Raw genomic sequence first — 23,293 nt, forward strand, 5'->3', positions numbered from 1 at the left:
CACATATGCTGCTATTCCTACTCGCATATTTCCTTCATATCAGTGTTACAGCCATTTCTCTTACCTGTCCTCCTCTCTTCCTCCTACAGAACTTACTGGACGTTTCTATTGTTTCAATTCCATATTTAAATTTTATTGCTCAATATTTCTATGAAGTTTGTAATTACAGTGCTAAAGATTTGCTAGGATATGTGGTGAAATCCTTTTTTTCTGATGTGTTGTGGCCATTCCGGAAATAAAGATGACTTTAATTTACAAAAGGATAAATATATCTAGGATGAATACAGAAACTCTTCTCTTTATTCAACTTGAGTCAAATAAACCCTTAATAAACCTTAATAACACACGCAATAACATGGTTACTGCAGCGAGTCGTTCGATAATTCAACAGTTTTACTGTCTTTAATACATTCGATCCACTGTGACGAAAAAATAACCCTTTTATACGTGACCTGGATGTGCTCCATGCCTCATCACGAGTAACTGTCCATACTGTCGTCCGACTCGAGACAAGGACACGAGCTACGACTGCAAACTGATGGATGGATGGATTGATAGATGGATGGGTAAAGAGATGGACAGATAGAGGGACAGACAGATAGGTAGATGGATTGATAGATGGATTGATTAATAAATGGATAGAGTGACGGATGGATGAACAGATGGAAAAATAGATGGTTGGTTGGGCACATAGATGGATGGACGGATAGAGAGATGGATGGATGGATGGCCGGACAGACAGATAGGTAGATGGATTGATTAATAAATGGATAGAGTGATGGATGGATAGATGGATGAACGGATGGAAAAAATAGATGGATGGTTGGACACATGGATGGATTGATTAATAAATGGATGGATGGACGGATAGATAGACAGATGGGCAGATAGATAGATGGATGGACAGATGGATGGATGAATGGTACTTGTACAGGTACATCACAACCAAATGCTGTTTAACCAGAAGTGCAAATAGTAGAAAACTTTGCAACTGAACAAGTTCAGATAAATATGTAAATATATGAACAACAAATAAATACTAAGACTGTTGCAGGTTGTAATTGGTGCAGGTTGTGTATATATACAGCACAATATGTGTAAAGGAAAATATTATATATCTGTGCAATACGTGTGTATTATGTACAACAGTAACAGAGATAATGGATGATGGATAGTACAAGACAGTGGTGAGACCGGCCATGCTGTATGGTTTAGAGGCAGTGTCACTGAGATAGAGACAGGAGTCAGAGCTGGAGGTAGCAGAGCTGAAGATGTTGAGGTTCTCTTTGGGAGGGACACGGTTGGACAGGATTAGGAACAAGTACATCAGAGGGACAGCTCATGTTGGACGTTTGGGGGACAAAGTTAGGGAGGACAGATTAAGATGGTTTGGACATGTCCAGAGGAGGGACAGTGAGTATATTGGTAGGAGAATGTTGGACATGGAGCTGCCAGGCAGGAGGAAAAGAGGAAGGCCAAAGAGGAGGTATATGGATGGAATAAATGAGGATATGAAGATAGTGGGTGCAAGTGTTGAGGATGCAGAAGATAGGGATGTGGCGACCTCTGAAGGGAAAAGCCGAAAGAAAAAGATGGATGGATGGACACACAGATTATAGATATAGCTCTGAATATTCACCCTTTTCCTGCTGTTTTATGTCCACCTCATCACTCCAGTGTTCAGGCATGCCTCTCAGTAACCCCAGCTCTAGCTGCAGGATCTTTCCTCATGGACATGGAGACAATTATTAAAGTCACAAATCCAACACAAACGAGATGCTCTGAAAACCACCTACACAAACACACGGATGAGTGAACTGATGTGAACCGGCGCCACCACCTGGCCACTGGAGGTCATATAAATTAGACCATTTTTAAACTTTTAAAAAATTTTTAGACATTTTAACTATTTTGTAATTGTTGCCCTATTTTTTTTTTTGCAAAGTTGCATAAACCAATATTTGTAGAATTAGATTTTTTCATTATTATTATTAATCATTATTATTGCAAACTCATCACTGTGTATAATTTTATTCTCTGCTACTCATATATTCCCAACATTCATGCTACAGGGATTATTCCTACTTCCTCGTAATACCAGAGTGTAGTTAATAGGAGAAAAGAAAAGAAATGGTAATATTACTCAGTATTACACTCCGACTTGTCCTGCTCTAGCAGGTGATGTGTGTTAGTAATGTTACTGTAACACTGCTATTACTATACTGATATTATTTTATCTGTCTGTCCATCCATCCATATATATGTGTGTGTATATATATATATATGTATATATATATGTGTATGTGTGTGTGTATATATATATATATATATATATATATATATATATATATATATATATATATATATATATATATATATATATATATATATATATATATATATATATATTATACACACACACACACACACACACACACACAAATGGATGGATGGATGATGGATCGATGGAGGAATGGATAGATAGATGGGTGGATGGATCGATGCAAAGATGGATGATGGAAAGATGCACATATGGATGATAGATAGATAGATGGATGGATAGACAGATGGCCAAATGGATGGATGGACGGATGCATAGAAAGACAGATGGATAGATAGATGGACGGATGGACAAACCGATGGGCGGATGGATAGATAGAAAGAAGGATAGATAGACAGTTAGATGGATATAGAAAATAAATGTGTTCAATTTCTATTTTATCTTAATACTTGTGTATTACATTTACTGTAATTTACTATTTATATCGTGTTTTATTAAGTATTTTGATTTTTTATTTTTTTCTGTAATTTTCCTACATTTACAGTGCTTTACTCACCCTGCTCCAGCACTACTGCTGCTCTGTATACTGCTGTTATTGTGTTGAAATATTCTTACTCTTTATATTTCCAGTTGTAGAGTGTAGTGTATACTGTAGTGTAGTGTATACTGTAGTGTAGTGTATACTGTAGTGTAGTGTAGATGTAGTGTAGTGTATACTGTAGTGTAGTGTATACTGTAGTGTAGTGTGTAGATGTAGTGTATACTGTAGTGTAGTGTAGATGTAGTGTAGTGTATACTGTAGTGTAGTGTGTAGATGTAGTGTATACTGTAGTGTAGTGTAGATGTAGTGTAGTGTATACTGTAGTGTAGTGTATACTGTAGTGTAGTGTATACTGTAGTGTGTAGATGTAGTGTATACTGTAGTGTAGTGTAGTGTAGTGTAGATGTAGTGTAGTGTGTAGATGTAGTGTATACTGTAGTGTAGTGTGTAGATGTAGTGTATACTGTAGTGTAGTGTGTAGATGTAGTGTATACTGTAGTGTAGTGTATACTGTAGTGTATACTGTAGTGTATACTGTAGTGTAGTGTATACTGTAGTGTAGTGTATACTGTAGTGTAGTGTACAGTAGTGTATACTGTAGTGTAGTGTATACTGTAGTGTAGTGTATACTGTAGTGTACAGTAGTGTATACAGTAGTGTATACTGTAGTGTAGTGTATACTGTAATGTAGTGTAGTGTATACTGTAGTGTAGTGTATACTGTAGTGTATACTGTACTGTAGTGTACAGTAGTGTATACTGTAGTGTATACTGTAGTGTACAGTAGTGTATACAGTAGTGTATACTGTAGTGTAGTGTATACTGTAATGTAGTGTAGTGTATACTGTAGTGTAGTGTATACTGTAGTGTAGTGTAGTGTATACTGTAGTGTAGTGTATACTGTAGTGTATACTGTAGTGTAGTGTAGTGTATACTGTAGTGTAGTGTATACTGTAGTGTAGTGTATACTGTAGTGTAGTGTACAGTAGTGTGTACAGTAGTGTAGTGTATACTGTAGTGTAGTGTATACTGTAGTGTAGTGTATACAGTAGTGTATACTGTAATGTAGTGTAGTGTATACTGTAGTGTAGTGTATACTGTAGTGTAGTGTAGTGTATACTGTAGTGTATACTGTAGTGTATACTGTAGTGTAGTGTATACTGTAGTGTAGTGTACAGTAGTGTATACAGTAGTGTATACTGTAATGTAGTGTAGTGTATACTGTAGTGTAGTGTATACTGTAGTGTAGTGTACAGTAGTGTATACAGTAGTGTATACTGTAATGTAGTGTAGTGTATACTGTAGTGTAGTGTATACTGTAGTGTAGTGTATACTGTAGTGTATACTGTAGTGTAGTGTATACTGTAGTGTAGTGTAGTGTATACTGTAGTGTATACTGTAGTGTAGTGTATACTGTAGTGTAGTGTAGTGTTTACTGTAGTGTATACTGTAGTGTAGTGTAGTGTATACTGTAGTGTAGTGTATACTGTAGTGTAGTGTATACTGTAGTGTAGTGTATACTGTAGTGTAGTGTAGTGTAGTGTATACTGTAGTGTAGTGTATACTGTAGTGTAGTGTATACTGTAGTGTAGTGTATACTGTAGTGTAGTGTAGTGTATACTGTAGTGTAGTGTATACTGTAGTGTAGTGTATACTGTAGTGTATACTGTAGTGTAGTGTATGCTGTAGTGTAGTGTATGCTGTAGTGTATACTGTAGTGTAGTGTAGTGTATACTGTAGTGTATACTGTAGTGTAGTGTATACTGTAGTGTATACTGTAGTGTAGTGTATATTGTAGTGTAGTGTATACTGTAGTGTATGCTGTAGTGTATACTGTAGTGTAGTGTATACTGTAGTGTAGTGTATACTGTAGTGTAGTGTATACTGTAGTGTATATTGTAGTGTAGTGTATATTGTAGTGTAGTGTATACTGTAGTGTATACTGTAGTGTAGTGTATACTGTAGTGTAGTGTATATTGTAGTGTAGTGTATACTGTAGTGTATACTGTAGTGTAGTGTAGTGTATATTGTAGTGTAGTGTATACTGTAGTGTAGTGTATACTGTAGTGTATACTGTAGTGTAGTGTATATTGTAGTGTAGTGTATACTGTAGTGTAGTGTATACTGTAGTGTAGTGTAGTGTATACTGTAGTGTATACTGTAGTGTAGTGTATACTGTAGTGTATACTGTAGTGTAGTGTATATTGTAGTGTAGTGTATACTGTAGTGTATACTGTAGTGTAGTGTAGACTGTAGTGTATACTGTAGTGTAGTGTAGACTGTAGTGTAGTGTAGACTGTAGTGTAGTGTAGTGTAGACTGTAGTGTAGTGTAGTGTATACTGTAGTGTATACTGTAGTGTATACTGTAGTGTATACTGTAGTGTAGTGTATACTGTAGTGTATACTGTAGTGTAGACTGTAGTGTAGTGTATATTGTAGTGTAGTGTATACTGTAGTGTATACTGTAGTGTAGTGTATACTGTAGTGTAGTGTAGTGTATACTGTAGTGTAGTGTATACTGTAGTGTAGTGTATACTGTAGTGTAGACTGTAGTGTAGTGTATACTGTAGTGTAGACTGTAGTGTAGTGTATATTGTAGTGTAGTGTATACTGTAGTGTATACTGTACTGTAGTGTATACTGTAGTGTATACTGTAGTGTAGACTGTAGTGTAGACTGTAGTGTAGTGTATATTGTAGTGTAGTGTATACTGTAGTGTATACTGTAGTGTAGACTGTAGTGTAGTGTATATTGTAGTGTAGTGTATACTGTAGTGTAGTGTATACTGTAGTGTAGACTGTAGTGTAGTGTATATTGTAGTGTAGTGTATACTGTAGTGTAGTGTATACTGTAGTGTAGTGTATACTGTAGTGTATACTGTAGTGTAGTGTATACTGTAGTGTAGTGTATACTGTAGTGTATACTGTAGTGTATACTGTAGTGTAGTGTATACTGTAGTGTAGTGTATACTGTAGTGTAGTGTATACTGTAGTGTATACTGTAGTGTAGTGTATACTGTAGTGTAGTGTATACTGTAGTGTATACTGTAGTGTATACTGTAGTGTAGTGTATACTGTAGTGTAGTGTATACTGTAGTGTATACTGTAGTGTAGTGTATACTGTAGTGTAGTGTATACTGTAGTGTAGACTGTAGTGTAGACTGTAGTGTAGACTGTAGTGTAGTGTATACTGTAGTGTAGTGTATACTGTAGTGTATACTGTAGTGTAGTGCCCGTGTTCATGCCTTTAGTCCTGGTTTATTGTTAGTGTTCCTGCATAAAGAACATTATTAGCCGTCTGTGTTCATGATTTCTTTTCACTTACATGTCAGTGACCTGTAAACGGCAGACTTTAACACACTCGTTGCTGGAGTTCCGGTTCATTCGGCTATGCTTTCTCTTCTCTCTCTCTCTCTCTCTCTCTCTCTCTCTCTCTCCCCTCTCACAGATTCCCACAAACATAAAGACAAGCATAAAGACAAAGAGCACAGGCACAAGGACCATAAGAAAGACAAAGAGCGTGAAAAGCCCAAGTACACTAACAGGTAAAGGTGCACTTCCACTTCTACACTCGTTCACTTCTTCCCTTCTTTCTAAATCCCCACCCCCACCCCACCCCACCCCGCCCCCTCTGTGTACACACTTCATACCAGGTCCGATCTCGTACAGGTCACGGCTTAACGGTGTGTCTAATAATGTCTCCGATAAATCTCCAAGATTTTAACTATTAACCATTTTATTTTACATAAATAAATAAATAGATGAATGGATAGATAGATAGAAGGAGAGATGGAGAGAGAAATAGATAAATAAATGGAGATAGATAGACAGACAGACAGAAATAAATGGATGGATGAACAAATAAATAAATGGAAAGAGAGATGGAAAGATAAATAAAATAAGTAAGTAAATAAATGGATAGATAGAAATAGATGAAAGAATGCATAATTAAATAAATAAATAGAGATAGATGGATAGGCAGACAGATAGACAGAGATAGATGGATGGCTGGATGAACAAATGAATAAATAAATGTAAAAGAGAGATGGATGGATAGGTAGATAGATAGATGGAAAGATTAAATAAAATAAGTAAGTAAATAAATGGATGGATAGAGAGAAAGATGAATGAATGCATAATTGAATAAATAAATGGCGATAGATAGATGGATGGATGGATGGATGGATGGATGGATGGATAGATTAATGCATGAATAAATGGAAAGCGAGATGGATAGATACATAGATGAATGAATAAATAAATAGATGGATGGATGAATAGATGGAAGGATAAATGAATTAAAGTGAATTTTAAAAAATACATGATTAAATGAATGAAATTTATTTTATTTATTCTTTATTTTATTTATTTATTTATTTATTTATTTTTCATTTAAAAAAGAACACCCCAAAGGAACATCTTTTATTCATATTTAGTTTTTCACGAGTATAAAGTCACACATTTCTCCCCATCTTTCCCCTTCAAATATCTCAGTATTTAAATCCAGGTGATTTGTTCCCTCAGTGTTTCTTCCCCGTGTGTGTAGTACATGTTCCTCCACTCTCCCGTGGATCTTCACACAGTCCAGCAAAGCAGAAGTTTATATAATGAGATGTTTGGTGTCATTATATGCGCATCTCTTTGCCCGTGTCCTCTCTCCCTCTTTCTGTCTTTGTCCTCGATGGCTCTCGATTGCCCTCTCACGGCCCTGTTCTGTCACCGATGGCCGTTATTCATAGCTTCCTCCACACGTGTGAATGTGACCCCGGAACTGCGCCAGTCTCTCTTTGTAGTTTTAACGAGCGGACTGTTTGGCGTCGAGGTCCGTCCGGGTTCTCCGGTGCCATGTTCACACCGGGGTGGAGACAGTTTCATGTAGATGTGACCCTCTCGGTCAGCAGCAGCTCTCTCTTTGTTACGCTGGAAATTATTTAATAGTGGATGAAGAGAGAAAATATTAAAACTTTTCAGCAAGACTTTCCAGTCAACACTTAAACAAGAAATATCTATTTCAGCTTCCTCTAGGGATCTTTATACACTCCCCTCTTATACACACACACACACACACACTACGAACAGACTTGAATGTGATATACAGTTGATTTTATTGGGAAGAGAAGCTGAAACAAGAATAGAAAGGACTAGAAACAGGAAGAAAGAAAAACCTAAAAGTACCAAAAAATCCCCACAGTATTTTATTTTATAATATGTATGTTTTATATATATATATATATATATATATATATATATATATATATATATATATATATATATATATAAATATATATAAATATATATAAATATAAATATATATATATATATATATATATATATATATATATATATATATATATATATATATATATAAATGTGTGTGTGTGTATATATAACAAGGATATATATTAATGTTATATAATACAACAAAAATTTTTAAATAAAATCAAAACCTCCTGCAGATTAGTTTTAATTGTTAAATACAATCTTTTTCTTTACAGTTTAAGTATTCCTCAATCCAGAGGAACCTACAGTTAAACACTTCCTGGTTTCTGTCCAATCAGAACCCTGTGGGCGTGTCCTGACACATAATAATTGACGGCAGGGTAAAAAGCCCCGTGCTCACTGCTTCACAGTGACCGAGTGGAATCAGGTTTAACGCCAGAATAATTAAATAGATGAGATTTGTATCTGTGGTGGATTTTTTTGTACATCTGTGTAAGGACATGCTGCTCTCAGAAAGCAGAAACAGGAGGTAAGTACATGGGTCAGTGCTGCTCTTAAAGCTACACCCGTTCTTAAACAATAGAGAAGAGATGGAAAGATGTCGCTTTTGTAGTCGGATGTTTTGCTGTCGGGGTCATGCAGGAAACACGTACACAAAAGTGTTTAACGTAGTGTTTAAGTATTTAAAAAAGGGCATATTTAGAGAAGCTAGGCTACTTTGTGTGCCGTTTTCAGTCTGTGTGTGTGTATAAAGGTGTGTGTGTGTTTTAGATGCATGTACTTTATTCCATGTTTATCTTTTTATACGTTTCAACACTACATGCTTTTGTTTAATTTTTTACGTTAGTATTTATTTATTTATTTTCTTTTTTTTCTTTTTTTTTTTTTTTAAATAAATGCACGTAAAGTCAGTCTGATTTTCCAGGAGTAAAAATTGCTGCTGATTTTTTGCTTCTTGTTCCTGTTTTTACACGTTAATAAAACGTTCTGGTTATATTCAGTTAGAATTAATAGTTTAATTATTTATCTTTTTAAATGTTTTAACACTACATGCTTTTTTATATATTTATTTATTTATAGTAATAAATGCATGTAGTCAGTCTGATTTTCCAGGAGTAAAAATTGCTCATTAATATTTTACTTATTTATCTTTTTATACGTTTCAACGCTACTTGATTTTTTCCATACAATTTATTATTTTTTTTCTTTATTTTTTTTTTTAAATAAATGCATGTATAGTCTCTGATTTCCAGGAGTGAAAATCGCTAAAAGTTTTTTGCTTTTCGGTTTTTTTACATGCTAATAAAACATCCTGGTTATATTTGTTTAGAATTAATTGACTTCAACAAGTCATGTAAAGTTTTTGACCCTCGCCTAAAAGCTGGAACTCACTTTAATTTCTTTTTTATGTTTAAAGAAGTAAAGAAAATAAAGAAACTTCTGATTGAGCGAAGCTGTTAAAGTTTTGCTGAATGAAAGTTTTGCCTGTTATATTTCATTACTCATTTGTTTTTGTTCATCTGCCCCCCCCCCCCTCTCTCTCACACACACACACAGTGAGCACAGAGATTCATCCGAGAAGAAGCACAAGGACCGCGAGAAAGAGCGAGTGAAACACCGGGAGGACAGCAGCGAGAGATACAAAGAAAAGAAGAGAGAAGAGAAGGTGTGGCCTTTCTTTCTTTCGTTCTATCCTTTATTTTTATTTTTTATTTTATTTTATTTTTTTAATTTTAAATAAACACTCCACATGCCTAGCGTGTACCTCGGGGCCAAATCAAGCTCGTGTTACACTCTGGTATCGTGTTGCTGTTCTATTTTTAATATAGTGCTCAGTCTCTACTTACCTGCTGTACTGTACGTGTGTGTATACATATGTGTATACGTGTGTGTGTGCATTTTTATGATGTATTTTTTTCCCCTCTCCAGATTAAATCCCACAGCTCTAACGGGAAGCATAAGCGTGAGAAGGAGAACGGCTATGTCAGGTACTACACCCTAATTATTTTGAAACACATCATTAATACACTTCCACTGCGAATACTTACATAACACTCCTTAATTATGGGGAAGAAGGTTTGAGAAGGTTGTGAGTTTGAATCCCGGGTCCACCAAGCTGCCACTGCTGGGGCCCCTGAGCGAGGCCCCCTTAACCCTCAGTTGATGTATAAAATGAGAGAAATGTTAAGTCGCTCTGGATAAAGGCGTCTGCTATATGACAGATATGTAATCAGATTTCCCTACTGTGTGCGCGCGTGTGCGCCATCTCCTTTTGTATAATATACAGAGAACCGTATCTATACTGCAAATACTCTACAGCTCTGTATCTTTAAAAAATACTGCTAATATGGAGTATTATAATTTCTATTATTATAATACATCGCTCCATGATCTGTAATTTGACTGCCGTTAAGATCTTAATGAATAATTCTGTTCAGATTCTGTCATTTTTGATGGGATGAAGTTGAAAGAATTAAAGTTTGTTTAATGTTATATATATATATATATATATATATATAAATAATATAAATTTTTTCTGCAGTCACATCAAAACGGAGGAGGACAACGGCTTCGGCTACTCTCCAAAGCAAGAGAAGACGGTGAAGAGGGAGAGGGATGATGACGAGTGCGTGAACTCTTCTTATATGATGCTGTGTTTGCCTGTTTTTTGTTTTGTTTTTAAATCTTATCAATCCAAGGGTGGAGCTAAAATGCTGAAGTGTCAGTAAATCGCCTTCCAGACGTTGTCTAGCCGAGTCATCTGGCCTCCGAGCTAATTAACCGGGATAAGGATGTAAAATAAATACAAAAATGTGGAGCTACAGAATCAACTGCAGGGATGAGAGAGGAACCGCTTTATAAATAGATTTTCTTTTTTTATAGTAAAATCTTTATATCTGTACATAAATATTTCTAATTTATATTTAATATTTTAATAATTTATATTGTTTTTATTTTTAATATTATTTCAAATATTTATTAGTATTTAATATAATATATTTTTATATATTATATAAATATAATTTAATATAAAATATTTTAATATTTTTAATATATACTATTTTTTTTAATTAACATTAACTTTTAACTGACTGTGCTGATGCATCTATGGAGCCGTAATTTCGAAACTTATATTGTTTTAGTCTAATTAGACTTTTTTTTAAATAATATATGATGAATAAGAGACAAGTGTTATAATGACACTATTACAATATTATAACAATTCATAATGTGTAATTACAGCAGCGTGTAGAACGACTTATGCATTAAATCTGTTCTAGTTTTTATTATGAGCCCTACAGATATTTATTTATTTTTTAACCATTGGTCGACAATTAAACCTCATTTATCTCCAAAACAGATCCGAGCACAAACCCAAAAAGATCAAAGTGGAAAAGGAGAATAAGGTGAAAAAACGGAAGCAGGAGGAAGACTACAATGATTATGAAGAGGAAGAGGTACTGATCCCACATCCGTCCGTCTTTTAGTTGTTTTTCTTAATCGTTCAGTGTGAGATTTATTCATTTTTTACACCTGAACTGTTCTTTTTCTGACCGTTGCAGGACGTTAAGCCGAAAAAGAAATCGAAAGATAAGAAAGACGATACAAGCGGAGGGAAGAAGAGGGGCAAGAAGGAGCCGGAGGAGAAATGGAAATGGTGAGGGTGGGATTTTAGCAGTTTTTGAAGATATTCCGGACGTCTGTCCCGGATTTGTGTTGTCCTGTCGTGGAATTCATGACATTTTGCTAACCTCAGCGAAACACATGACTGACCATGACCGCTGGCTTTTCTTTCTGCGTCTCTGCCGCTCAGGTGGGAGGAAGAGAGATACACAGACGGCTCCAAATGGAGGTTCCTGGAACATAAAGGTCCCGTCTTCGCGCCTCCGTACGAGAGACTTCCGGAAAACGTCAGGTTTTATTATGATGGTGAGTTCATTCAGTTAAAGAAAAATCACCCCAAAGCTGACTTATTTCCAAGTGTTTCATTTGTCTCACACCTCATCATCTTCTGGCCAGTCAGAGCTTAGAAGTGACCAGCCCTGCAGTTTAGACGTTTATTAGTGTGTGTGTGAGATAACCGAGCCATCTTCACTTCTGTTTCTGTAGGAAAGCTCATGAAGCTGAGCGACTCGGCAGAGGAAGTGGCAACCTTCTTTGCCAAAATGCTTGACCATGAATACACAACTAAGGATATATTTAAGAAAAACTTCTTCAAAGACTGGAGGAGGGTAACGACACGCTCGCTTTCTCTCTCACTTTATCTCCCAGATAATCTCGAGCCAAAGATTCTCCTAGATCAGACGAGAGTAATAGACTTTTCCTCCCCAGCAGTATTGCCATGTTTGTGCTTGTTTTCTGCACAGGAAATGACCTCAGAGGAGAAGTCCAAAATTTCTGATCTGAACAAATGTAACTTCACTGAGATGAGCGAATACTTTAAAGCGCAGTCTGAGGCTCGGAAACAGATGACGAAGGAAGAGAAACAGGTGAGAGACGCCGTCTAGACAGATTCTTTTCCTGCTTCTGCAAAAACATATATATATATATATATATATATATATATATATATATATATATATATATATATATATATATATATATATATATATATATATATATACACATACATACATACATACATACATACATACATACATATATATAATGTGTAAACAAAATCTATGAAGGCAAAAATCTGTGTGTAGATGTGTAGAATTACACAAACGGTGGGCTTCATTCAATAGTCTTCTAGTGTGCATGTTCATCCTGGATAATATACAAAACTTGTTTAATTTATTTGCATATAGTGACGCCCACAATACTCCGTAACAGGTAGAATGTATAAAAACCGTACAGCTAATTTGCATATAGCGACGGCCACAATACTCCATAAAAGGTAGAATGTACAAAACTCATTTAGCTCATTTGCGTGTAGCAACGCCCACAAAATCGCCATAAAAGTTAAAATGTATAAAAACCCTTACAGCTGATTTGCATATAGCGACACCCACGGAACTCCATATAAGGTAAAATGTACAAAAGTTGTACAGCTAATTTGCATACAGCAACACCCACAAACTCCATATAAGGTAAAATGAAGAGGGGAGAGTTATTTTGAGTCAAAATAATAAATTATAATGAATAATAATAAGCGTGCTCTAAATCGTGCAACAACCCAGGTGTGTGTTTATTTCTCTTCAGACAGACAACACTGTTTCTCTTGACATAATTGACATTGATCAGTTATCTGAGTGTTCTCGATGGTGTTCTTAGTCCTGGTGAAATTCTGTTCTTTAAAGTCCGTCAAGTTGAGATTTATGTTAACTGACCAGTCAAATAACCAGGTCCTCCAACACTCACTTTTACTCCTGACAGAAAATCAAAGAGGAGAACGAGCGGCTGGTGGGGGAATACGGCTTCTGCCTGATGGACAACCACAAAGAGCGCATCGGAAACTTCCGGATCGAGCCTCCTGGCCTTTTCCGAGGTCGAGGAGACCACCCGAAGATGGGCATGCTGAAGCGGCGCATTCGCCCCGAGGACGTCATCATCAACTGCAGCAAGTAATAAATAATGTTTCAGCGTTTTAATCGTGTCTAAAAGCTCAGAGATGTTTCTGGATTTCTGAAGGAAATATTTACTCCAGATTACTTTTAAAAACCCTGGTGTTTACTATTGCACCAGAATCATCGTGAGTCATGTGTTCACCTGATTTATCACTCCAGGAAGTTCTTTCCATAGACAGGAAGTGGAATTTTAAAGTCTCAGGTGTGATTCATTCAGGAATTTATAATAGCTGTGATTCAGAGGGTAATATCATAATGGTGGTAAAATTTATAGCTCTGTCTGTGTGTTATACCCTTAGACCACAAGGGGGCGTTCGTTACTCAGTGTTTCTCCCTGTGTACAGTCAGGTTCCTCAGCAGGAAGGGCATTTCATCTTTTTATTTTTATTACTTTTTTTTTTTCCCCCACTGAAAACGAACTACTCTAGTCTTTATTGAAGTCTTTATTTATTTAAAAGTAACGTTAGCGACACAGTGTTGATCCTGGTACAGATTAAACTTCAACGCTTTAACAGCAATTTCAGACGAACATCATGACATCATTCTTTGTTTTCGGTCAATAAAGAACACAGTGCTGAAATTTCATCAGGAACTTTAATTCATTTTTTCTCCACAATGCTGTAGAATTCGCCGGTCTGATTTACTGCAGTAACTCTAACATTAAATGGATAAAAAGCGTGCTTCTTTAATTTGTTTCATTCTTTCTATCACTTCATATGTGACTGACAAATCCAGTTCCTCACCTAATATCTCTCTCTCCCCCTGCTGCAGGGACTCAAAGCATCCCAAACCTCCTCCAGGGTCCAGGTGGAAAGAGGTTCGTCATGATAACAAAGTGACATGGCTGGCATCGTGGACGGAGAACATCCAAGGCTCCATCAAGTACATCATGCTGAATCCCAGCTCACGGATTAAGGTGTGTGTGTGAGAGTGAGAGAGAGAGAGAGAGAGATGTTTTTTTTAATCTGGACCAGAAGTGTATGTTCTGGCTTTGTACAGTAGTGTGTTTGAAGCCCAAGGTGTGAGTTAACGTGTGTGTGTCTTAAAGGGAGAGAAAGACTGGCAGAAGTATGAGACAGCACGCAGGCTGAAGAAGTGTGTGGAGAAGATCCGAGCACAGTATCGTGAAGACTGGAAGAGCAAAGAGATGCGAATCCGACAGAGAGCCGTCGCTCTCTACTTCATCGATAAGGTGAGCGCACACACACACACACACACACACACACACACAGTTGAAAATTCATCAGAATCCTTTATTCATTTTTGCTCCATAATGCTGTAGAATTCTCCAGTCTGATGCACAGCATTAATTTTAACACTAAATGGATAAAAAGTGTGCTTTTTTTAATTTGTTGATCTTCTCTCTCTCTGTCTCTCTCTCTCTGTCTCTCTCTCTCTCTCTCTCTCTCTCTCTCTCTCTCTCTAGCTGGCTCTGAGAGCAGGTAATGAGAAGGAGGAGGGTGAAAGTGCAGACACTGTGGGCTGCTGCTCTCTGCGGGTGGAGCATGTTAACCTGCACCCTGAGATGGACGGTCAGGAGTACGTGGTGGAGCTGGACTTCCTGGGAAAAGACTCCATCCGCTACTACAACAAGATCCCTGTGGAGAAGAGGGTGAGACACACGGACATTCCCCATCTGTCCAGCATCATCAATATCCTCATCATCCTCCTCAAAATCATCACTGCTATATCTAAAAATCAAATAGAAATGAGAAACTTGGAGGGTCTGTCTCTGTGTGCGCGCATGGGGGTGTGTGTGTGTGTGTGTGTGTGTGCATGCGCATGCGTCTGTGTGTAGAGTAGAGGATGTTTTCACAGACAGGTGATCTTGGCCTGTAAGGTTTCCGTCAGCTTTGTCTTAAGGGAGATCTGTTTCCTGCTTTTCCTGGCACACACACACACACACACACACACACACACACACACACACACACACACACGGAGGGTAGCAACATTTTTTTAATAGCCTGATAAACAAGACTGTAGTTAAACACAATAAAAGTGATGACACACATTTACGTGAACACTACCACCCATGCGTGCGAAAACACACACACACACACACACACTGCACTTTTTCCTATTAAACACCTGGTGCTGGAGTTGAGCACAGGAAGGATAAGCCACCTGGCTGTGGAATGCACAAAGCAGCTTAGACTCTCCCTCCCTCTCACCTCTCTCTCTCTCTCTCTCTCTCTCTCTCTCTCTCTCATTTCCCCTCTCAGTCTCTCTCTGTATCTCTCATTTCCCCCTTCTGTCTCTCTCTTTCTCTACCTCTCTCTTTCTCTCTCCCTCTGTCCACCTCTTACACACACACACACGATAAAGTGACTTAAACATGAAAACACATCTGTATTTTCTCTCCATCATCAGCTGCATCATTTCTGTTCAGAGTTGTTCCAGTGTGCGACTCGGACTTGTGTTTGGTCTTGTAGGTGTTTAAGAACCTGCAGCTGTTCCTGGAGAACAAGCAGCCGGAAGACGACGTCTTCGACAGACTCAATGTAAATCCCAGCACTTCTTTTCCCTCTCCGTTTAAGCTGAAGCTTTGAGATGAAAGTTTTTGTAAAATTTCTCACCCTGCGTGTCTCGATCTCCGTATTCCAGAAAATAATAATAAAATGTTGTATTGATGATTTGTTTGTTTTTTGTTTAATCAGTGAGTATTCTTTCCTCTGCAGACGTCCATTTTGAACAAACATCTCCAGGAGCTGATGGACGGATTAACGGCCAAAGTGTTTCGTACCTACAACGCCTCAATCACCTTACAGCAACAACTCAAAGAACTGACTAACCGTGAGTGTCTCTCTCTCTCTCTCTCTCTCTCTCTCTCTCCCCCCCTCTCTCTCTCTCTCTCTCTCTCTCTCTCCCTCTCTCTCCCCGACCCCCTTTTTTTTCTAATATTTCTCACTAACACGTTGCAGTAAATGATGTTTGTTCTCGTTTATTTACCACATCTTTTAATCTGTAATCTCTCTCTCTCTCTCATTTTCACTCTGTAGCTGAAGATAATGTTCCAGCGAAGATCCTGTCCTATAACAGAGCTAACCGCGCTGTTGCGATCCTATGTAACCACCAGAGGGCGCCGCCCAAAACCTTTGAGAAGTCCATGCAGAACCTGCAGGCCAAAGTGAGTCTTCCTCTAAACCCCGAGCACTTTTTATTCCTTCACCCTCACACTTTTCCTCTGTTGCTGTCTCTGCACTCAGTGGCTTTGTTCCCTCGTTCCTGCAGATCGATGCGAAAAAGGAACAGCTTTCTGCCGCCAAGAAAGAGCTGAAGTCAGCCAAAGCGGACGCCAAGGCCATGCACGATGAGAAGAGCAAAAAGTGAGTGTGTTTCAGTGCAGTTCTTTCTCTCCTCATTATTCTTCCTGTTCATTTTTTGCTTTTGTTCTTTTTTGTTTGTTTATTGCAGTGTTCTTTGTTTTTTTTGTTTTTTTGCTTTTCTTTCACGCTCCTTTTCTCTTGCCTGCCTTCTTACCGTCTTTTTTTTTCTTCTCATTTTTAGTCCTTTTTTTTTTTTTGCTCGTCTTCTTGCTTTCTTTCCCTTTCCGTTGCTGTTTTATTTCTCACTTTATTATGTAATTGCTTTGTTTTCTGTTTTTATTATATAAACAAAACAGTGTCTAATTTCCACTGATCCTTTCAGGGCTGTGGAGACGAAGAAGAAGGCGGTCCAGAGGCTGTCTGAGCAGCTGATGAAGCTGGAGGTGCAGGCCACCGACCGTGAGGAGAACAAACAGATCGCTCTGGGAACTTCCAAGCTCAACTACCTGGACCCACGCATCTCCGTCGCCTGGTAACTTCACTTTCATCTCAACCTCTGACCTGCACTCAACTTCCCTACACTCCCCTTTACTCCTCCTACACTCCCCTTTACTCCTCCTACACTCCCCTTTACTCCTCCCACACTCCCCTTTACTCCTCCTACACTCCCCTTTACTCCTCCTACACTCCCCTTTACTCCTCCCACACTCCCCTTTACTCCTCCTACACTCCCCTTTACTCCTCCTACACTCCCCTTTACTCCTCCTACACTCCCCTTTACTCCTCCTACACTCCCCTTTACTCCTCCTACACTCCCCTTTACTCCTCCCACACTCCCCTTTACTCCTCCCACACTCCCCTTTACTCCCCTTTACTCCTCCTACACTCCCCTTTACTCCTCCTACACTCCCCTTTACTCCTCCCACACTCCCCTTTACTCCCCTTTACTCCTCCTACACTCCCCTTTACTCCTCCCACACTCCCCTTTACTCCCCTTTACTCCTCCTACACTCCCCTTTACTCCTCCTACACTCCCCTTTACTCCTCCTACACTCCCCTTTACTCCTCCTACACTCCCCTTTACTCCTCCTACACTCCCCTTTACTCCTCCTACACTCCCCTTTACTCCTCTTACACTCCCCTTTACTCCTCTTACACTCCCCTTTACTCCTCCTACACTCCCCTTTACTCCTCCTACACTCCCCTTTACTCCTCCTACACTCCCCTTTACTCCCCTTTACTCCTCCTACACTCCCCTTTACTCCCCTTTACTCCTCCTACACTCCCCTTTACTCCTCCTACACTCCCCTTTACTCCCCTTTACTCCTCCTACACTCCCCTTTACTCCTCCTACACTCCCCTTTACTCCTCCTACACTCTCCTTTACTCCTACACTCTCCTTTACTCCTCCTACACTCCCCTTTACTCCTCCTACTCTCCCCTTTACTCCTCCTACTCTCCCCTTTACTCCTCCTACACTCCCTTTTACTCCTCCTACTCTCCCCTTTACTCCTCCTACACTCCCCTTTACTCCTCCTACACTCCCCTTTACTCCTCCTACACTCCCCTTTACTCCTCCTACACTCCCCTTTACTCCTCCTACACTCCCCTTTACTCCTCCTACACTCCCCTGTACTCCTCCTACACTCCACTTTACTCCTCCTACACTCCCCTTTACTCCTCTTACGCTCCCCTTTACTCCTCTTACGCTCCCCTTTACTCCTCTTACGCTCCCCTTTACTCCTCCTACGCTCTCCTTTACTCCTCCTACGCTCTCCTTTACTCCTCCTACGCTCTCCTTTACTCCTCCTACGCTCCCCTTTACTCCTCCTACGCTCCCCTTTACTCCTCCTACGCTCCCCTTTACTCCTCCTACGCTCCCCTTTACTCCTCCTACGCTCCCCTTTACTCCTCCTACGCTCCCCTTTACTCCTCCTACGCTCCCCTTTACTCCTCCTACGCTCCCCTTTACTCCTCCTACACTCCCCTTTACTCCTCCTACACTCCCCTTTACTCCTCCTACACTCCCCTTCACTCTTCTTTACTCTTTTACACAGTACACTTTCTCCTTTTTCTTGCTTTGTTTCGTCTTTGGTTCTTTTACTTTCTTGCTCTCTCTCTCTGTTTTTTTATTTCCTCTCTCGCTTTGCTCACTTGTTTTTTTTCTGCTCTTCCTTTTCCTGAGTTCTGTCTGTCTTAGTTTCAGCTTCACTCTTCATTATGGAATTTTGGTGGTTTGTGTTGTGGGGTTGTTTATTTATTATTATTTTTAAAGCGGAAGTCGGACATTTCTGTTTTTTCCCTGGTGTGAGGTGACCTCTGTTTAGAAGCTGACAGCCAATCAGGACGCACGTAAAATTACACTAAAAAAATGTAGGAAATTACCCAGAACCCCATGCACAAGTAGAAAAACCTTTACAAAAAAAAGCACAAAACCTCAGGATCGTCTAAAAATGTCTTTATGTATTTATATCTTCACACACACACACGCACACACACACACACACACACACACATACATACACACACACACACACACACACACACGCAATGACTTCCTGTGCAGGTTTAAGCCCTGTGTGTGGCGTGTTTGTGTTCCTCCACACTGCCGTGAATCTCCTGGTGTTTATTTTAACACTAGAAGCTGCAGCTCCTGAAGGTCAGCACGCCAAATTATTTCCCCTCTCTACGTCTTCAGGATAAGAATCGTTGCGTCGGCGTGTTTGTACCGCCTCAAACACACGGTGTCTTATTTACCGTCACCAATTCACACCGCCAGCCGCGCAGCATTGTATTCAAATAAGCCGTGAAGTCCTCGAGACACGCAAGCGAGTGCTCGGAGAGGGAAAGTCCTCGTGGTGCATTGTGGGAAATGGAGAACGCAGCCTCGTGTTCACCAGCTGTGAGGAAAAGCTGAGGGTGGAGGAGGGAGAGCGCGAACAATGGGCTCGGTTTGTGTGCCAGAGAGTAGGCCACATCATCCCAAAACACACACACACACACACACACACACACACAAAAGTGAAGGTGGGAAATAACTATAACTATTCTGTGAATTTCCACTCGAGTGCCGAAGCAGTGAGACTCCCGGCTGCTGATTGGTCCGTTTGAATGGAAACCTCTCGTGCAAAGCGTTCGCTCGTACACACGATTAACTTCCAACTGCTTTTCCAATTAAAATGGAATCTTATAAATCACCTCCAGGTCGTTACCACAATTTAACCTGAACTATTCACATTCTTACACTTAATCAACACCTTAGTCTGCTAAAAATATTTTTAAGCATATTAAAAATCTATTTGTACAGTCCTAAATATCTTAAATACATTTTATTAATTTTTTTTTTTGTTATTTTGTTTTTTAAATGAATTAAAATTATTTAATTTAATTATATCTGTATAATTTATTTATTTAATTTTGAGCAACCTGTTGCACATTTATTAGAAAATTAAATACTTATTTTTAGAAAATATATAGATTTTTTTTTAGAGATTTTTTAAAATATTCTTTTTAAAAAATTAATTAAAATTATATACATATAAAAAATTTGAAATTATTAAAACAAATTATAAAAAAAAAAATCATATGTAAAAATAAAAAATATATATATATAATGATATAAGTAGATCATTGGTTGTGACTCCTGGGTGAAAGATAAATGGAGTAGTTGTTATGATTACCTGCTGTTCCACTTCCAGCTCTATTTTGGGAGAAAAGTCCTCAGTGTGACACAATACGTACAGGAACTCTCCGAGCCCCACACACACACACGGGAGGGGCTTTCTGTTTTGGACAGTTTGTTGTGGAGATTTTTTATTTATTTTTTGGCCCCCCACCTTCTGAACTCCTGTACATTCTGTGTGTGTGTGTACATGATACTATAATGTTGTTTTCTGTCTCCTCTCTACAGGTGTAAAAAATGGGGAATCCCCATCGAAAAGATCTACAACAAAACGCAGCGGGAGAAGTTCGCCTGGGCCATCGACATGGCTGACGATGACTACGAGTTTTAAAGAAACCATGGTGGTTTTAACAATTTTCCAAGGGTTAGCGTTTATCCATCGAGTTCACCGTGTCTGACCGTGTTAAAGCAAAGTGAGGAAACAAAACTGGACGGCTTTCAAAAACAAAACACACACAGAAATAACACAACCCGAAAACCTTCCCTGTAAACCATCCGGCTGATGAAACGACGAGTCCCAGACCTGAGCGTGGAACCCTGAGGAGAACCACGGCCACTTCGCTCCAACACACACACACGTACACACACACACGTACACACACACACACTTACCTTAGGCTGTACACTCGCTTCTGGGGTTTTTAAGCATCTTAGTCAGGTTTTAGCCGTCGATGAATTCTATATTTTAATATAAGAAATAAATCAGAGTTGTTTTAAGAGGCACATCGGGAAGCGAGCTACGGAAAGCCATTTACGGGAAAACTCGAGCGTGTTTTTAAACTCCAGCAAGGTGGATCATGGAACCGAATACGTCACCCAGGGATGCACCAATCCTCCAGTGTTTTTATTTTTATCACCGCTCCGAGAATCATCCCGGACCCAAAACCCGGTACTGAGCCTGTGTTTTATTTGTTTTTTTTTTTTTAAAGGAGTATAATCCAAAAATATTTTCTTTTTATTATGAGTCGCTGAGCCAGGACAATAACTCGAAGTGGGAATCTCCGAACAAGACACAGTCTGAAATTTCCTTCAATACAATTTGGAAAAAAAAGTGATTTTTTTTTTTTTATTATTCTCCCCCCCTTTTTAATAATATATATATATATATATATATATGTATTTTAATAATGCTTTCAAAAATCTTTTTAATTATTTTAATATTAAAAAAATTAACGGTGGTTTAAAACCAACTATAATGTACTGTATTTTAATGAAAGAAAACGTACACAGAAATTTACCATGAATTTAAATTTACACTTGTTTTCCTCGGCATTAAATTGATTAAAACATTTTTTTTCCCCTTATTTAAATGTAAATATAATAAATCCTAATCCTACTTTTTATTCCAATGAAATAAAATAATAAAATATTAATCCATAAACACAGGAGAGTTTCTCAGCTTCAGATCTTGTATATTTTTTTTTTATTATTAAACCTTAACAGTTTTATTTTATTTTTATTTTTTTTCTTTCTCGTCCGGATTGGTGCATCCCTACCACTCTTTTATTTTCGGGATTTTATTATTATTATTTGTTTTTTTGGTGTTTTTTTAAAAAAAATATATTTAGTTTCTGTTTCTATCAGGGATGTACATTTCATTCGTGCAAATATGTGAAAGGGGCGACGTTCGTGTTAACGCTGACGCTGTAGTGAATTTTCCCCTTTTTTTCCTGGTTTCTTTTTATTTCTGTGCAGAATGATTTATATTTTTTTCTCTCAGCAGTACAGTTACTACACACTTACTTGAAACATGGCTGGGTGAGACGTACACACACACACACACACACACACACACACACACACACACACACACACACGTGGTGATGAACATGAAGAACTGGTTTCTCTATATATGTGAGATGCAATTTTTTTGCCAAATGAATAGAGATGTGTATGAAATGCAGTGTACAATGCGGAAGATGGGGGTCTTCTTTGTAAAGAATTAGGAACAAAAGTGTCGGAAGTTAACTTTTTAATGTGAGGCTCTGCACTTATTTATAGCTGTTAGAACGTGTGCTAAAGCTAACTTCAACATTTTTACCACATTTAGCCTTAAGCAATCATGTTTTATTGTTTTTAATATCAATATGGGGTTTGTTTTACAAATAATAAAACCATGACACTTTTCTTATTCTCTCCTTTTTCTTTCACATTCTCGCGTTCATTCATCCTGATGTCTTGCTTTTGTGTATTTTCTGTTTTCAGAATTTAAATAAACTTTGTATTGCAATAATCTCCTTCAGAGTCTGGGATTCAATTTTAATAAACTATTGTATGCATCTATCTATCTATCTGTCTGTCTGTCTAACTGTCTGTAAATCTTTGTGGTCATCTGTCCACCATTCCATGTGTCTTCTGCCCATCTGTCTCTCCTTTTGACAGTTCTTTCTCTCCATTATTTAGCTGTCCATCCATTCCTCCACCAAGACCAGCATATCTGTCAGTCTGCCTGCCTGTGGATTCTGTCTATCCTTCTAACTGTTCTTCCACCAGTCTGTCTGCCTGTTTATCTTTCCACCTGTCTGGCTGTCTGTCCTCCACATGTCTGTCTATCAGTCTGTCTATCCTTCCACCTGGCTGGCTGTCCATCCATGTCTTTCCACCAGTCTGTCTGCCTGTTTGTCCTTCCAGTCTCTGTCCGTCCATCCTTCCACACTCTGTCTGCCTGTCTGTCTATCTATCCACCTGCCTGCATGCCTGTCTGTCTGTCCTTCCACATGTCTGTCTGTCTC

The 23,293-nt window shown here is 38.5% G+C and overlaps 1 protein-coding gene across 1 annotated transcript in view; it reads left to right on the plus strand.

Annotated features, from left to right (window-relative positions):
- Window positions 1–22,798, plus strand: part of top1b (DNA topoisomerase Ib) — a 28,036-nt gene extending 5,238 nt beyond the window's left edge. The window contains exons 3-21 of the mRNA XM_058409974.1: window positions 6,269–6,365; window positions 9,598–9,706; window positions 9,970–10,028; window positions 10,583–10,666; window positions 11,402–11,498; window positions 11,604–11,698; window positions 11,855–11,970; window positions 12,151–12,272; window positions 12,408–12,530; window positions 13,420–13,607; window positions 14,382–14,526; window positions 14,659–14,802; window positions 15,037–15,222; window positions 16,046–16,114; window positions 16,292–16,406; window positions 16,613–16,740; window positions 16,845–16,939; window positions 17,262–17,411; window positions 20,790–22,798. Coding sequence (XP_058265957.1) covers window positions 6,269–6,365; window positions 9,598–9,706; window positions 9,970–10,028; window positions 10,583–10,666; window positions 11,402–11,498; window positions 11,604–11,698; window positions 11,855–11,970; window positions 12,151–12,272; window positions 12,408–12,530; window positions 13,420–13,607; window positions 14,382–14,526; window positions 14,659–14,802; window positions 15,037–15,222; window positions 16,046–16,114; window positions 16,292–16,406; window positions 16,613–16,740; window positions 16,845–16,939; window positions 17,262–17,411; window positions 20,790–20,892 — 2,225 coding nt within the window. The 3' untranslated portion in view covers window positions 20,893–22,798. The remainder of the gene's footprint in view (window positions 1–6,268; window positions 6,366–9,597; window positions 9,707–9,969; window positions 10,029–10,582; window positions 10,667–11,401; window positions 11,499–11,603; window positions 11,699–11,854; window positions 11,971–12,150; window positions 12,273–12,407; window positions 12,531–13,419; window positions 13,608–14,381; window positions 14,527–14,658; window positions 14,803–15,036; window positions 15,223–16,045; window positions 16,115–16,291; window positions 16,407–16,612; window positions 16,741–16,844; window positions 16,940–17,261; window positions 17,412–20,789) is intronic.
- The last annotated feature ends 495 nt before the right edge of the window (window positions 22,799–23,293 follow it).

The sequence above is a fragment of the Hemibagrus wyckioides genome, linkage group LG15 (assembly GCF_019097595.1).
Source record: "Hemibagrus wyckioides isolate EC202008001 linkage group LG15, SWU_Hwy_1.0, whole genome shotgun sequence".
NCBI classification, from domain to species: domain Eukaryota; kingdom Metazoa; phylum Chordata; class Actinopteri; order Siluriformes; family Bagridae; genus Hemibagrus; species Hemibagrus wyckioides.